The sequence below is a fragment of the Notolabrus celidotus genome, chromosome 13, assembly GCF_009762535.1.
Source record: "Notolabrus celidotus isolate fNotCel1 chromosome 13, fNotCel1.pri, whole genome shotgun sequence".
In the NCBI taxonomy this organism is placed as follows: Eukaryota; Metazoa; Chordata; class Actinopteri; order Labriformes; family Labridae; genus Notolabrus; species Notolabrus celidotus.
Genome location: NC_048284.1, coordinates 3,964,024 through 3,982,032, shown reverse-complemented (window position 1 = coordinate 3,982,032; position 18,009 = coordinate 3,964,024). Strand labels below are relative to the sequence as shown.

General features: G+C 41.3%; 1 protein-coding gene across 2 annotated transcripts in view; it reads left to right on the top strand.

The window, feature by feature from the left end:
* The window catches only part of fam184a (family with sequence similarity 184 member A), a 296,890-nt gene that overhangs the window by 102,433 nt on the left and 176,448 nt on the right, over positions 1–18,009 (top strand). For both annotated transcript variants that reach the window (XM_034699996.1, XM_034699997.1), the window contains exons 2-3: positions 8,275–8,394; positions 15,098–15,256. In XM_034699996.1, coding sequence (XP_034555887.1) covers positions 8,275–8,394; positions 15,098–15,256 — 279 coding nt within the window. The remainder of the gene's footprint in view (positions 1–8,274; positions 8,395–15,097; positions 15,257–18,009) is intronic.

Sequence of the window (18,009 nt, the reverse complement as noted above, 5' to 3'; positions counted from 1 at the left end):
ATCGCTCATTATCTCCTCGTTTCCCTTCCATCTTTTTTTTGAAACACTGAAGCCGCCTGTGACGATTATATATTCCTGGATATTATCTTTCTTTTGTTGTTTTTCGACATCAGTACCAGTTTGTGTATGAAAACTGATTGTGAAGTTCATTTGTACAAGCAAATGTCAGAAGTACAATGAAGAGAATCACAATTTAACACTCGTCCTCACTAACAAGCAAGCAGTGTATCCAAACAGCAGGGATGTAGAGGGTAAGAGAAGAGTACAAGACATGAGTAGAAAATATAGTTAGAGTTTCTTTGTAGAGAGTGAAACCAAGAAAGTACAACAGAGGTTAAAAAGTTTCAGAGAAAGTGAGGCGACAGAACAAGAAAAAAAAACACATTTCTTCAGCTTTTACTGTGTTTGACAGCACAGTCATATTTCATCCCGCAGCCGGCAGGGACTCGGCTTGGCGTATCACGGCTGGTTAAATAAAAAAAGTCTCTGTGAGTTTCTCAGCTGTGACTTTCTCCCAGCTGACACATGAAATTTGTGGCATTTGGCTGTCACCGTATCGATCCGCCTGGTATCTCTGTCATTTATGCAAAACCCCTCCGAGGACGTGAACCGATCGACCCGAGGAGATGAGAGAGGAGCCCGCTCGCTCACAGCTTCTCTCTTTCACACGTTCACACCCTCGTAATGATGTCTGCACACCGTGATGTGTCAGCGGCAGAAAAACAACGGGTGACTTTTACTAGACGGGAAAATGCTGAATCGCTTCATTCAAATGCATGTAACGTTTCCAGTCCATTCATAGCTGTCTTTTATTCTATATTCTACACCTTTAGTCCCACCTTTCAGTTTCTTCTACAGTTGTGTGAACACATCAGTGTGAGCAGCGGCGCATGACGTGACAAACCCACAGAGAATCTGACCCAAACAGAGCAGGTCTAGACCGTACTCTATGTTCTACTATTAACAAAGACCCAACATCAAGACAGGATGAGATCCAGTCCCATCTTACAGACAGGACTCAGTCTGATCTCATCTTAATCCACCATGAGCAGAGCACTTTGCAGCATTTAGCAAGTTACAGTGGCAAGGACAAACTTCCTTTAACAGGCAGAAACCTCCAGCAGGACCAGACTCATGTTAGACACACATCTGCTGAGACCGTGTTGGAGAGAGGGAGAGAGGGAGATAAAGAGAGAGAGAGATAATAGTGGTGAGACGGATAGTAGTAGTTGTAGCATATGAACGTACAAGACAAGGGAGCTCAGGGACTACAGAAAGGTCTATGGTTAGTAACTTTAATGGGACAGGAAGAGTTAAAGTAAGAGACAGGAACCTAATGTGTCAGTTACCCCGGCTGTCTGAGCTAAGAGCTGGTCCAAGCCTGAGCCAGCTCTAACTATAAGCTTTATCAAAAAGCAAAGTTCTAAGCCTACTCTCTAAAGTAGAGAGGGTGTCTGCCTCCTGGACCCTGACTGGTAGACGATTCCAAAGGAGGGGTGTGTGATAACTGAAGGTTCTACCTTCCATACTATTTCACTCTTTCCAAACAGAGCAGGTCTAGACCGTACTCTATGTCCTATTATTAACAAAGACCCAACATCAAGACTAGGATAAGATTCAGTCCCGTCTTACAGACAGGACTCAGTCTGATCTCATCTTAATCCACCATGAGCAGAGCACTTTGCAGCATTTAGCAAGTTACAGTGGCAAGGACAAACTTCCTTTAACAGGCAGAAACCTCCAGCAGGACCAGACTCATGTTGGACACACATCTGCTGAGACTGAGTTGGAGAGAGGGATAGAGGGGGATGAAGAGAGAGAGAGAGATGATAGTGGTGAGACTGATAGTAGTAGTTGTAGCTGAGGAACCTATGAGATGAGGTAGCTCAAGGACTCCAGAAAGGTCTATGGTTAGTAACTTTCAAAGGGACAGGAAGAGTTTGAGTAAGTGACAGGCAGAGAGAGGGGAGGGATAGGATCCCAGTGTGTCAGTCTGAGCCTATAGCAGCATAACAAAGAGCTGGTCCAAGAAAAATGGAAAGTTTGAAGCCTACTCTTCAAAGTAGAGAGGGTGTCTGCCTCCTGGACCCTGACTGGTAGATGATTCCAAAGGAGAGGTGCCTGATAACTGAAGGCTCAACTCTCTCGCTTGACTCTTTCCAAACAGAGCAGGTCTAGACGGACTTAGACTGGTCCTGCTCAAGGTTTCTGACAGTTGGACAGACATCTGCTGAGACCGAGTTGGGGTTGGAAAGACGGATAAAAGGAGATGAAGAGAGAGAGAGATGATAGTGGTGAGATGGATAGTAGTAGTGGGAGACGCTGGAGTCTGGAACGTGCACAGAAGCAGGCTGTTTACAATGATCGAGAGGAACCTACGAGACAAGGGAGCTCAGGGACTCCAGAAAGGTCTATGGTTGGTTAGTTAGTTTCAGAGATAAAAACTCACCTTTTTTGTGGTTCTTAAAATTCAGCTATAATGATAAGTAATGAAGTTAATTGGTTCCAAATATAGGTCATAGGTCTCTCGTATTATCGGTATCGACCCTGCTGATCCATCAAGAGACTTCAGAACAAGTTTTTACATTTGAAACCCATTCTGAATGTAGCAGGAGAGGGCAACAAATAAAGCTAGCATGCTTAATGTAACAATAGTCGACTAGGTTGGGTCTGTAGCTCCAACATCAAAGTCTCATGGTGTCTAAATCAGGTCATTCTTCAGGGTCCTGGAATAAGAAAACCCTTGGAATTCTGGGTAATGTAGTTCACACCAAACCTTCAAAATCAGGATATGTGACTTTCCTTCAGAAATGTCTTCTTTTGAACAAACTTTTTTATTGTTTCTTGAATTTCATTTCCCATAATCCTTTATTTATTAGATAGGGTTCAGTTATTGTGAGTATTGACTCCAGGTATTGGCTGATATTTGGAGTTTTGTGGCGTCAGTGGCTTCACAATCCAGTATTTGTCGATCCTTCACATTCTGACTGATGACATTATTGGCAGACTGCGTCTCTCCGGAGGCAGTTGTCATTTTCCTGGTATTTCTCACACAGACGCACACACACACACACAGACACACACACACACACACACACACACACACACACACACACACTCTATCACACAGATTTTTGACCACCATCTGACCATTTGTCAGACAAATGAAGCGGATGAGTCTGGACTCTGCTGCCGTGCTTCATGAGGCTCTTGGTTGTGTGTGCATATATTGAACATGAGTCTAATTTCAGTACGTGTGTGTGTCCATGTGTGTGTGTGTGTGCACGTCAGAAGACCCCACAGCTTTAAGATTAGAGCATTTCATCTGCAGTGGCGTGCTGATGCGTCTCAGGATGTGATGGAGATTTCAGCTCCTCTAAGTGTTACTTCTGCTCCTTTCACGTCTTAAGCTGATGAGAGACTGAGCGCGGCTGAATAATTCAGACATGAGAAGCAGGAGGATGTTTTTTTTATTTTGGAGCAAACTGAATTTCCCCGGCTTCGCGTGGCGTCTCGCAGCTCGTCTCTGATCTTGGACGCTCGCCGTTTCCTCGTTTGTGAACATGAAAAAGGAGAGAGAGGGAAATGAAAGGAGGGTTCCACATTTAGTAGAACCCGGAGGAATTACACTGTGATTTATCATAAGGTGTTTAAATCAACTTTTTCGGCTTTTTCTGACCCTTCTTGTTGCTTCTATTTTATCCCATTAGACTCATCACGTCAATGATTTACAGTGCCAACTCCGTGGCTCCACTTCCTTGATGCAGACCATGATATTTCTGAAACGGGTCCATGCATGTCCCTAGAATTTTGCAAAGGGTTTGGTGATCCTCTGAATCCTGCTGTTGCGTCACAATGAGGCCATTGATTTACACATAGTCAGCTTTTGCTCTTGCTAAAGCGATGAACATGGTTCAACTTAAAGGTGACATATCATGCAAAATTGACTTTTTAATGGTTCTCTACCTGAAATATGTTTCCCTGGCATGTCTACAAACCCCCCGAGAATGAAAAGAATCCATTCTGCCCCTGTTCTGATTTCTCCACCTTTCTGTAAATGTGTGTGAAACGAGCCGTTTCAGACTTCCGTGTTTTTGTTACGTAACAACAATATCCGGTCTGTCACGGAGTCAGAGCTCGGAGCTTGTTCAGCCCATAGACTGTATAAAATAATACTGAATCCCTCCTCCGTTTTTCATTACCTGCACAAATGTGTGCTAACAAGGAGCTTAGGAGGGAGGCATGCTAGTTGTAGGCTGTCTTAATAAACACAAAGGTCGGTTTTACTCCCCACGTCTGCAGATTTGAAGATCTAGTGGATGATTTTTATTTGTCATGGATAAGTGCTAGCGCTAGTTAGCATAGCCACATAGCTACATGTTCGTAGCTGTGTACCAAGACACATGTCGACATACTGATAAATAAAACAACAAGAAACACTAAATCTGTGACCAATCCTTCAGAAAGGTCCTGCTGCCTTTCTGGTAGAGGTCGGTTTTACTCCCCACGTCTGCAGATTTGAAGATCTAGTGGATGATTTTTATTTATCATGGATAAGTGCTAGCGCTAGTTAGCATAGCCACATAGCTACATGTTCGTAGCTGTGTACCAAGACACATGTCGACATACTGATAAATAAAACAACAAGAAACACTAAATCTGTGACCAATCCTTCAGAAAGGTCCTGCTACAGGTGCCTCTCCGTCAGGATCAGATTCTGGATCAGATTCAGAGGGTTGAAGTAACGTGATCTCTGAGCAGCCGTGTATATTCAGCCAACATGTAAACATTAGATCAACGTGCTGGACAGCCTAGGGCACATCCACATCCTGAGGGGGCGTGGTCAGAGAGAAAACAGACTGTTCTGAGGAGGAATGAAGAAGAGGGCTTTTCAGGCAGACCAAAATCTGATTTCAAAGTGTTTTTTTGAGCATAAACTTTAAAGACATGTTTTGGGGACCTCTTAGACCAATATATATTGATGAAAAAAGTGTGATATGTCACCTTTAATTTTTCTAATGACGACAAAGAGTAAGGTGAGTTGAAGAAGAGCTAAAGTTATGAGACAAAAGAAAGGTAAGAAATTACATTAAAATAGATTAAATATGAGAACTCTGAGGCTACAATTTAAAGACAAATATCAGTTCAAAATGATAATTCTAAATGTCATTCAGGACTCAGGAGTCATATTTACATTTTGAGGTCATTGAAATAATAGAGGGGATAACTATCATGCCTTAGTACTCTTCATTAAGTATATCTTGGTTTCCTTATTATACAGAGCTTTGTTGGTGTCAGCAAAACAAGAATCCGTGTGTGGGGAATAAGTAAATAAGAGTGCAGAAACACCACCACTTGTCAAAGAAATCCTTTAATCTCAGTGTGAGCCGCCGCCGAGCACAAAAAGGAGACAGTGTCAGTGCCTCAAAGAAAGCTGCAGACTTCTTCTTCTTCTCCTTCTCTGCTCTCTTTTTTCTCCTCCCTCCTCTGTTGATGGACTTTGGTCCAGAGTAAACAAAGGTCCTTTTGCACCATCACACAGTTCAGTGTGCTGAATTATTGACTCGGCTTTTCAAAGAGGAACCACATGGCTTTGAGGCATCAGGGAGGGGAAGCATGGGGACCGGAGTCTAAGGGGGGTTCATGTGGAAATGTAGAAGCCCATCTCTGTGTCTGTGTGTCTCTGTGTGTGCCCGTGAGCAGGGGATCACTGTGCTGTCAGATTATGGCGCCGCGTGTATTTTTAGGATGGATTTAAAGGTCAGTTTCATGCACAACAGTTAGCTTGTGTTATTTTTATCCCGGGCAAAACAAGGCATTGACTAATTTATAATTTAAAACGGAGGGGAACCACTGCTGGTTCTGAGCTAATACTGGAAAATCACTGCATGCACTGGAGGGACTTTGAAGGAGTCTGTACTGCAGGAGGCTATACACCACGACTCATGCAGTTAACTTTGCTCATTATCTATTCAGAAGCACTATAAGCTTTATGGTGCAGCAGTGATTTGCATTTCCCTCACAGATTTATGTCTACATTACATTTGATCTATTGCTGATTTATTATTTCAGCCCGATCAGGATCTTTTTTAACCAAACTTTAAAACTTTTACAGTGGTTTGAGACTATTAACATCATCTCTGTAGCTTCTACTTTGGTACCAAAATACAGACCCCATGTGGACAAAATCTAGTCCCATACAAAGTCTTGATCACTTGCTAGTGTAATCTTATAATGGATGATCTGTAAGGAGTCTTTTTGTGGTTGCAGTAGAGCCAGAGGTCAAAGTCATCCGTGTAAATCAGTGATCACAAACTCATAAAAACATCTCTGTCCGAAATTATAATTAAGTGTAAGTCCTCCTATGAATTTATGTTAAAGTTATGGCAATGATTAGTTTAATGGATGACTTAAGAGGAAGTGGTTTTGAAGTTAATATGGAATGGAAGTGGAATATGAAGTTGAAAAAACTGCAGTTCCTCGAGTGTCCACTTGAGGCTCGCACCAAAAGTGGAGGAATCCCCATAGAGATCAGAACATGGTGTGCTCTCTATACCTCATCTTTTTATCAATCAATCAATCAATCAATCTTTATTTCTATAGAGCCAAATGAGAGCAGGTCTAGACCGTACTCTATGTTCTATTATTAACAAAGACCCAACATCAAGACAGGATAAGATCCAGTCCCATCTTACAGACAGGACTCAGTCTGATCTCATATTAATCCACCATGAGCAGAGCACTTTGCAGCATTTAGCAAGTTACAGTGGCAAGGACAAACTTCCTTTACCAGGCAGAAACCTCCAGCAGGACCAGACTCATGTTAGACACACATCTGCTGAGACTGTGATGGGGTTGGAGAGAGGGATAGAGGGAGATGAAGAGAGAGAGAGAGGTGATAATGGGGAGACGGATAGTAGTAGTTGTAGCTGAGGAACCTACGAGACAAGGGAGCTCAGGGACTCCAGAAAGGTCTATGGTTAGTAACTTTCAATGGGACAGGAAGAGTTTGAGTAAGTGATAGGCAGAGAGAGGGGAGGGATAGGATCCCAGTGTGTCAGTCTAAGCCTATAACAGCATAACAAAGAGCTGGTCCAAGCCTGATCCAGCTCTAACTATAATCTTTATCAAAATCTGAAAGTTTTAAGCCTCATCGTTAAATTAGAGAGTGGCAAGGACAAACTTCCTTTAACAGGCAGAAACCTCCAGCAGGACCAGACTCATGTTAGACACACATCTGCTGAGACCGTGTTGGAGAGAGGGATACAGGGAGATGAAGAGAGAGAGATGATAGTGATGAGACGGATAGTAGTAGTAGTAACAGCTGGAAGTCTACAGCAGCGACTCAGAGGAACCTACAAGACAAGGGAGCTCAGGGACTCCAGAATGGTCTATGGTTAGTAACTTTAATGGGACAGGAAGACTTAAAGAGAGTGATAGGCAGAGAGAGGGGATCCCAGTGTGTCAGTTCCCTCAGCAGTCTAAGCCTATAGCAGCATAACTTAGACCTGGTCCAAGCCTGAGCCAGCTCTAACTTTAAGCTTTATCAAAAAGGAAAGTTTGAAGCCTACTCTTAAAAGTGGAGAGGGTGTCCGCCTCTCGGACCCTGACTGGTTGATGATTCCAAAGCTGAGGTGCCTGATAACTGAAGGCTCAACCTCCCATACTACTTTTAGAGACTTTAGGTATGACGAGCAGGCCTGCATGTTGGGAGCGTAGTGTTCTAGAGGGGTAATAGGGCACTATGAGCTCTTTAAGATACGAAGGTGCCAGTTGACTTTGACTTTATGAAGGTTAAGAGCTGTGCATGATGAGGCCTGATGAGGGGCGTGGCTTATTTTGCTGACTGGTTGTAGCTGTTTGCCAGGTCACAGTCGGTGTCCTCAGCTCTACCTGTTTGCTGGTTTCTTGATCAGTGGGAAGACAGTTTTAGTTTATATTTACAATATGGCGACCGTCTCTTCAGAAACCAATGGATGACGTCATCGGGACTACATCCATATTTTATACAGTCTATAGATTTACTCCATAAAGTCATTGAGGTCGACAGCTTCTTCCTAAAGTATGTTTCCTTCCTTCCTGCTTCCTTCATAAAGTCCTCTTAAATCTCTGAACAAAGTAAATCCAGCAGACCGGTCCACAGCCGAACACGAGGGCTGAACCCGAGCTGTGGGAAGAGCAGTTGGTCAGCCGCCAGTTTTTTAATGCAGTAATAACTCCTGATTATAAACGTGTCTCATGGATAATGGGATTTTCCCCCTCTCTCTGTTGCAGGTTATCTATGCACTGAACACGAAAAACGACGAACACGAGGCCGCCATCGCCACCCTGAAGGAGGCTCATGAAGAGGAGGTGCAGCAGATCCTGTCTGAGACCAGAGAGAAGATACTACAGGTTAACTCTCTTTATGTTATCTGTGGTTTTATGTTTCCTTTAAAACAAGCTGAAAGTCTAGATTAATTTAATTCTTTCATTTTATTTTATTCTTTTTATAAGAGATAGTTGATATTATTTTATATTACAAGTCAGACATATTCCTCTAATTAGATCATGCCCTGATAAAAGGACACAGACCCTCAACCTATGATAGGATAGGATTTGAAACGATATGATGGTACAATATGATGAATAAAGGATTTGGTAGAATACATTACTATACAATGTGATAAGATGAGATCTACTCACAACAACATGAACTCATATAGGAATGTTGAAGTGTGCAGATAAGTTATCTGTATACAAGTACACAAACAGAGACACACACACTGTTGGGCATTAATGCTGCACTGTATGAAAATATATAGTCTGTTAATGAAATGAATAACAGAGCAGCATTGTAGTTTCAAACAAGTGAGGATTAAATAATAATAATAATATTAACAATGATACCAATAATGATGACAATAATAATAATGATAATAATTATAAAAAAATAGATAACAATACTACTACTACTAATAATAATAATAATAGAAATAATAATAATAATAATAATAGAAATAATAATAATAATAACAATTAAAAAAATATTGCCAATAATATAGTAATGCCAATAATAATAATAATGATAATGATAATAATAAAAAAAATAAGAATGATGATAATATTAATAATGGTAATGATAAAATAATGAAAAAGGCCAATAATAATAATAATAATAATTAATACAATTAATTAATTACAATAATATAATCTAGAAACATAGAAACAATAAAACTAATAATAATAATGACAATAATAATAATAATAATAATAATAACAATAATAATAACAGTAATAATAATAATAATAACAATAATAATAATGATAATAATAAGAATATACAATAATAATAATGACAATAATAATAATAATAATAATAATAATAATAATAATAATAATAATAATATTAATGATAGTAATAAGAATATACAATAATAATAATGACAATAATAATAATAATAATAATAATAACAATAATAATAATAGTAATAATAATAACAATAACAATAATAACAATAATAATAATAATAATAATAATAATAATATTAATGATAATAATAAGAATGATACAATAATAATGATAATAATAATAATAATAATAATAATAATAATCATAATAATAATAATAATAATAATGATAATAATAATAATGATACAATAATAATGATAATAATAATAATAATAATAATAATAATCATAATCATAATCATAATCATAATACAAATAATACATTTTATCTATAACGCACTTTACATTTAGAGCAAATCTCAAAGTGCTTCAAGTCCCATCATTAAACAGTAAAGGTAAAAACAGACAATAAGAATGATAAACCTTGAAAATTGAAACACCCCACTGTTTTATGATAATTCAAGTACTCCCTAAAGCACAGTTAGGCGCCAAATCGACACTCAACCCAGACTGAGTCTTGGTGTTTAGTCCCCAGAAGTCTGCAAGTAAGAAGATCAGAGAGTAGAGATTTACCTTTTTGTAATGATTGGCAATGTAATGTTAATTTTTTTGTTTGAAAGAACAGCTAGTGTCCCGTTGGAATAGTTCAATTTGTCTTCAGCGTCATTATTAACCTTTCCTCAAAATAAATATGCAGAATACTTCTTCTCTTTACGTGCATTTACACCTTCATAATATAGAGACAGTTTTTTGAAACCTTAGAGTAATGACACAGAAATATTTAGGGGCTGAGGTTGGCCTGGCTGATCAGCATGCTCCCCATGTACAGTACCCACAGTCCTGGTCACAGCAGTCGCTAGTTCGACTCCCAGGTAAGACCCTTTGCTGCATGTCATCCCCCACTCTCCACTCCCCTCATCATGAGTCCGTCTTCAGCTGTCCTATCAAAGGAAAACCAAAAAATGACATAAAAAATATCACAACATTCTTGTTTTGTCCTTTTTTTCTCTGAGTAAGAAAAAAGATGTGGTCTCTGGAATTCGTCTTGCATGACGCTCCGGCTATCCTCGATCCGTCTCTGCTGAGGAATGTAAATGTAAATGGACGCAGAATATCAATGATGCTTTGTGTCCTGAGCGTTTAGACGGAGGGGAGCTGACTCGCTGATACTACCAGAAAGAAATCAGCTTTTGTGGGTGTAAATGAGAATTAATTTAAATAAGTAATGCAATCACAGCCTGCTTCCTGGGAGGAATAAGTAAACGCATGTTGTTGTGTTACTTTTAGAATGATTAACAACTCCTGGAGTCTCTGGTGAAACAGGCGAGTCAGAGGAGTCAAACTTTTGAACCTTTAAGACTCCTGATTGAAGTGAACCTGCAGGAATGGATGAAAGAAGAGGCTCCCTCTGTGTATAACCTGCAAACAGAACAACCCTGTTTCTCTGTGCTGGAGCTCTACATATGGAGAGCTCAGATCACATTCCATATAAAACTCATCAATATGTATGACCTTCATATCAAATATTTAAGTGTACGTATGTCATCAGCCCTCACAGTAATTACCAGTTTTCCTGAAAGCAGTGTGACTAACCTGGAACAGCTAAACATACACACCCAGGGAGTTTACATGCTGCACTTCTGCACATCGTCCGCCCGGAGAGGAGGTTTACTGTCGTGCTCTGAATGTCAAATAAGACGAAGTGAATGTGATAAACCTGCTTAATCTTTTAATTTTCACTCTCTGTTTGAGTTTCAAGATGAGACAAATCAAGGCTTCAGCAGAGCCTGTCAGACGATCCGTTCAAAATGAGGTTTTAATTAAAGCTGTTTCAAAATTCTAACTTACGAAACCAAGACTCTGAAAATCACATTTCTTTCCAGTCCAGCTGAGCGTCAGTGTTTGAGAAAGATGTTCCTGTCAGTAAATTTAGAGGGAAACTTTGAGCTTGTGCAAGGAGTGTTAGCCCGTTTGAAACAGAACACAATTATTATTGTTACTTCTCTATGACCAACAAAAGGAAGACAGACCATAGGCAATAAAGCAGGCTGTTTTAGTTGGGGATGTTCTGAAGACTAAACACAGGATCACTGAGTCTGTCAGTAAACAGAGGCTGTTTTCGAAACCACCTGCTACATACTACCTTCAAATTAGGGATGACCACAATTAATCGATTATCGATTAATTGATTGTTAAGAAATTACTCGAAACACACATTTTTGTTACCATTTTTCCGTCACGTGGAACAAACATCATGTGGTCTCATATTACACTCATCTATCAGGGAGGTGTTTGAAGTTTAAAGCATGTTTGATGTGAATCAGCTGACTGAAGGTGTTGCGCACAGCGAAGACGCTCAGCTGGCGGCTGTGCGTCAGGTCTCCACGTGCGCTTTTTAAAAGAGGATCAATACAAAACTGCTGCCAACAACAACACGGACACAAAGGTTGACAGCTTTAAACAGGATATTTCCCACCTTTGGATACGAAGGCAACAGACAGGTGGGAAATTCTGGTACGCTACGTTTACAGAGCAGCAACATCAGAGCCGTCTGAGCTGTTCTGCCGCGGGACTGATTCTGACCCGGTTGCGCTCCTGGCTGACACCTGACCGAATACACATGTTTATTTTTCTCAATAAGAACGAGTAGACAGAAAACTGGACACTGTGAGTCTGAAGTACTTTTCTGTTAGTAGTCTCAGCCTTCACTTTATAAGATTATGTTCGCGGAGAATATTTTAATGAGCCTGATCGTTGATATTCTGCGTGTCAAACGTGTGCCCGTATTCAATCCCGTCAGTTATTTGCATTTTGTTGCTGTAGAAAATAAAATTCAGGGGGAAAACAACCTATTTGGCATTGTTTTTGACTTAAAAATAATAATGTCTTTTTTATCAATTAATCGATAATTGATCGTTAACATTTCCAAAAAACGATCACGGAAAATACTTAAAATGTACATCCCTACTTCAAATGTAGTATGCATTACGTACTGCATACTGTGTTTGAAGGTAGTCTGTAGTATGACTGCTCTGTTGGATCTGTTCTGCAGGATGCTGGGTCAGGCATCACTGATTTCCGGTTTCACAAAGCAGAAGTAAACAACGACCGAGCTGATAGAGAAACTTCTTCTTTAGCTTCACTTATAAATTAAAAAGTGAAGAAGTGGTTTATATGGAATTTAATCATTTTCACAGACATGAACAGTTACCTGTAAGATATGTATCACCTCTGTAATTACTGAAAGTTATGTGAGGGACTGTTAAACATCTGGTACAACTCCAATACAGTAGGTGGCGATAATGCAGATAAAAAAGAGAGTAGTGCTGTGAATTGTGGGAAACAGTTTGCAAGGAGACTGGTCCGATGAATACTGAGAAATGTTCCCAAATCAGTACGACATCCGGGTAGTTTTGGCATACTGCAGATTTTGCCCTTGTTCACATACTCAGGCTGTTTCCGAAATCGCCTACTATACTAGCAGTACATACTGATATGTCCAAAATTCAGTATGTAGTAAGTAGTATGTGAACAAGAGCAAAATCTGCAGTATGCCAAAACTCCCCGGATGTCTACTGATTCGGGAAAATATCTCAGTGTGCATCGGACCAGTCAGCCTCGCGTTCTGTTTCCCATAATGCACAGCGCTCGTTCTGCTTTTTCTTTTTCCTCATTTTTTGACGGGAGGAAATCCGTTTTTGGGTGCTGTGAAAGTTATCAAATTACATATAAACCACTTCCTAACTTTTTAAATCATAAATGGATGCTAAATAAGCTTTTTATTTATCGGCTTCGCCGTTGTTTACTTCCGCTTTCCGAAACCGGAAATCCAGCGAAGTCTGGCTCAGCGTGCTGCATGACAGATCGGACAGAACAGTCATACTACATACTAAATTCAAACGCAGTATGTAGTAGGCAATACCTACTGCCTACTACATTAGTAAGTAGTATGTAGCAGGCCGTTTCTGAAACAGCCATACTGAATTTTGACCAAATCAGTACGTACTGCTAGTAAAGTAGGGGGTTTCAAAAACAGCCTATGTTTAACAAGTTTGCCAAGTGTGGCTAACACTAGCAGAGCTAGCACCACCAGCATTTGGTCCTCCTTGCAAGTTGCAGCCACATAATAATGATAATACTTAATAATGCTTTATTTTTGTAGCACTTTTCAATATAGGTAACAAAGTGCTTCAGAGTGGGCAATAAAAACAAAAAGAAGTGCAAAGCAAAATGAAGCGATAAAAATAAAATGAAATAAAAACTTTAAAAACATTCAAACTTATAAAACAGACCCTTAAAATCAAAAAGTAAATGTAATCACACAATAAAAGCTTTCCTGTAAAAATGTGTCTTGAGTAATGACATAAAACACGGGACTGACTCTGCGAGTCTGATATCCTCTGGCAGGCTGTTCCAGAGTGAAGGAGCCCTGACTGAAAAAGTCCCGTCCCCTTTAGTTTTCAAGCCTGTGCCGGTTACTCATTGCTCTATTGGAGTGGTTATATGTCACTTTAACCAGACACAGCCTACTGTGGTGGCGTGGCCCGGCGTGAGGCGATCGTCCAGCGGAGCAGTGACCAGAAATGAGGCTTCAAACTCAGTATAAAAGTTTACACACAAAGTTTATTCACGCAGCGTGAGAGAGAAGTTACAGCGTACTCATGGAGCATCCGAAGTTCTCTGTCTGATTAGAGAAACATTCAGTTATTTATACATCTCTTCATGCACTGGGGAGGAGGGAAGCGTGTGGTTTGCAATTAAGGGTAAAGGGTGTTGATTAGAGCAATAGCACACGGAAACAATAGAGACATACATCAGTCTTGTGACCTATAAGCCACCATGCATAGAAGACTATAAATGTGCACACATATGGTTATTCATTTAGCATAAAACGCATGGCATTGGTAGCCAGAAATCCCCTAAGCTTACATACAACCGTAATTAAAAGTACAAGCTAACATTTCCTGTGCTTGCAAAGCAAATCAGCAAAGATGAACTACCACATCCTGGCTGACTGACCTTGTGATACTGAGGCGAATAGATCTGACCTCGGTCAAACATGTTTTCTAGGAACTGCACAGATGGCTGGTCTTATACCCTACTATTAGCTTGTTACTTGATAAGTCATACAAAAAGAAAACATATGAATATAACTATTAAGAGAGAATACATGAATATAACAAGAAAAATACATGAGTATAATAGGAAATTAAGCGAGATTCCACACTACATACTACTTTTACTCTATTTACTAGATCAACATGCTGACCAACCACACCATGCTACGCCATCTGCCATCTGTGCTTGTTTACATCCAGGTAGTAGAGCATTATAGCACTACAGCATGGCCATTAACCAGAACTACAGCCTCAGCTACTGGCGAGTGGCCACACGCAACATATGGAGCATGCATAATAAACATACTCATAATTAGTTTATCTCTCTAATAATTCTGGTGCCAGCTAGCGAGGGTGACAAAACTAGCAGCATGCACAGAACAAGATCAGCAATGAGAGAAGATGCATCTCTTTGTCCACAGGGGGCGCCAAACTCGATGCAAACAGAAAGTTCATGCAAGAGCTTCAGGGGAGAACATTTTTCAGGCTGTTTGTCCTTTAATTATTTCTGTGTTAAACCAACACTCAGTTGTAAGAGTAACACTTTGAATGCAAGCCTAACAATTCCTCTCATGTTTCCCTCTGTCCAGTACAAGAGTAAGATCAGCGATGAGATGGACCTGAAGAGGCGGATCCAGTCTCTGGAGGAGTCCATGGAGCTCCACGACAGGATGAAGAGACAGGCGTTGGCCGAGTTCGAGAGCTACCGTCAGAGAGTGGAGGACATGCAGCTCTGCACTGAGGCTCAGGTAGACAGACGATTGATGTGGTGTGTTTGTGACGGCGTGTTTGTGTTTGTGTGTGTGACTGCGGTGAAAAGCAGCTGTGCCCGGCGTGATGCTGCAGTCACAGCTGCAGGTAATCAGAAAGAATGTTTGTTTCTGTCCCCTGTTGAGAGGCTGGAGAGTCTTTCATGTCTGTCAGCACCGAGCTGCGTGTTTGTCCGGACATTTGACTTGTTGTTGAGAGCTGCTGCAGGACCTGGTGTAACATGTGATCAGCTGTGTTTCAACAGCTACTAAGAATTGAATTTAAATACTTGGTGTCTCTGAATTCAAAACAACTTCAATTCGGGAGGATCGACAGGTTTACTCTCTTTCATATGTTTCTAAAAACCCTTCTAGGGTGGCTTAAAGGGTTGTGATTAGGGTTATGGTTGTGATTAGGGTTAGGGTTAGGATTAGGGTTGTGATTAGGGTTAGGGTTATGGTTGTGATTAGGGTTAGGGTTAGGGTTATGGTTGTGATTAGGGTTAGGGTTAGGATTAGGGTTGTGATTAGGGGTTATGGTTGTGATTAGGGTTAGGGTTAGGATTAGGGTTGTGATTAGGGTTAGGGTTGTGATTAGGGTAAGGGTTAGGATTAGGGTTAGGGTTAGGGTTGTGATAAGGGTTAGGGTTAGGGTTAGGGTTAGGGTTGTGATTAGGGTTAGGGTTAGGGTTGTGATTAGGGTTAGGGTTGTGATTAGGGTTAGGGTTGTGATTAGGGTTAGGGTTAGGGTTAGGGTTAGGGTTGTGATTAGGGTTAGGGTTAGGGTTGTGATTAGGGTTAGGGTTAGGGTTAGGGTTGTGATTAGGGTTAGGGTTGTGATTAGGGTTAGGGTTGTGATTAGGGTTGTGATTAGGGTGAGGGTTAGGGTTGTGATTAGGGTTAGGGTTAGGGTTGTGATTAGGGTTAGGGTTAGGGTTAGGGTTGTGATTAGGGTTAGGGTTGTGATTAGGGTTAGGGTTAGGGTTAGGGTTGTGATTAGGGTTAGGGTTAGGGTTAGGGTTGTGATTAGGGTTAGGGTTAGGGTTGTGATTAGGGTTAGGGTTAGGGTTAGGGTTGTGATTAGGGTTAGGGTTAGGGTTAGGGTTGTGATTAGGGTTGTGATTAGGGTTAGGGTTAGGGTTGTGATTAGGGTTAGGGTTGTGATTAGGGTTAGGGTTGTGATTAGGGTTAGGGTTAGGGTTGTGATTAGGGTTAGGGTTGGGGTTGTGATTAGGGTTAGGGTTAGGATTAGGGTTAGGGTTAGGGTTAGGATTGGAACCAGAACCAAACTTAAGCATACAGAACCAGAAGCAAACTCATTCAAAACCGAACCAGAACTGAACCAGAACCAAACCAGAACCAAACCGAACCGAACCAGAACCGAACCAGAACCGAACCAGAACCGTACCAGAACTGAACCAGAACCGAACCGGAACCGATCCTAACCAGAACCGAACCAGAATTGTACCAGATCTGTACCAGAACCGAACCAGACTTGAACCAGAACCAAACCAGAACTGAACCAGACCCGAACCAGAACTGAACCAGAACCGTACGAGAACCGAACCGGAACCGTACCAGAACCATACCAGAACCGAACCAGAACCGTACCAGAACCGTACAAGAACCGAACCAGAACCGAACCAGAACCGTACCAGAACCGAACCAGAACCGTACCAGACCCGAACCAGAACCGTACGAGAACCGAACCGGAACCGTACCAGAACCATACCAGAACCGAACCAGAACCGTACCAGAACCGTACAAGAACCGTACCAGAACCGTACCAGAACCGAACCAGAACCGTACCAGACCCGAACCAGAACCGTACCAGAACCGAACCAGAACCGTACCAGAACCATACCAGAACCGAACCAGAACCGAACCAGAACCGTACCAGAACCGAACCAGAACCGAACCAGAACCGTACCAGAACCGAACCAGAACCGAACTCAAGCAAACTGAACCAAAACCAGAACCAAACTCAAGCAAACCGAACCAGAACCAACTCAGGTAAACAGAAACAGAACCAACTCAAGCAAACATTATTAAAGTCCTCAGGTTGGCATTGATAAAAATCAGATGCCTCAGCTTGGATGGGCTGATCCGATTTCTCCTCTCAGTGAGTATTTGTCCGGTCTTTAGGACTCTCTCTGAAAGAACAGATGAAGCCACGATAGACAGCCTCCCCTCCATCACCTGTATCCTATATCCTCACATGTGATCGGCCGCCGTGCTGACCAATCAAAACAAAGTTCTGCTGTGAGCAGAGCTGGGGCTGAGCACTGTGAGAGCTAAGCAGAGAAAGGAAAAAACTGGGAGCCGGCTCTCTCTTGATGCGAGCCGGCTCTTCTGATTCACTATAAAGCATCAGCTCTCAGAGCCGCAGCTTTTGATCATGACACATCACTAATGTGCTTAATCTGTGTTACAACTATGAGGGGGCCATGGACAATTTTCTCACATGTAAGGGGTCCCTGGCTCCAAAAAGTCTGAGAACCCCTGCTCTAGCTAGCAGGAGTGCAAACTTCCAAAACGGAACAGAAAGAGCGACACAGCTGCACAGAACCTCCACGTTGTAGACATCGCTGATCATGATAGGCATCGCCATGCAGGAAGACAGTTTACATTTTTTTAAATCTCTGAGAGATCTTCAAATACAGAGTGCGTCTTTACACACGGATCGCACCGTGGCTGACTAAATACTCTTTTGCCCCACTGTAACTGCTTCCAGCCACGTGGACATATCAACG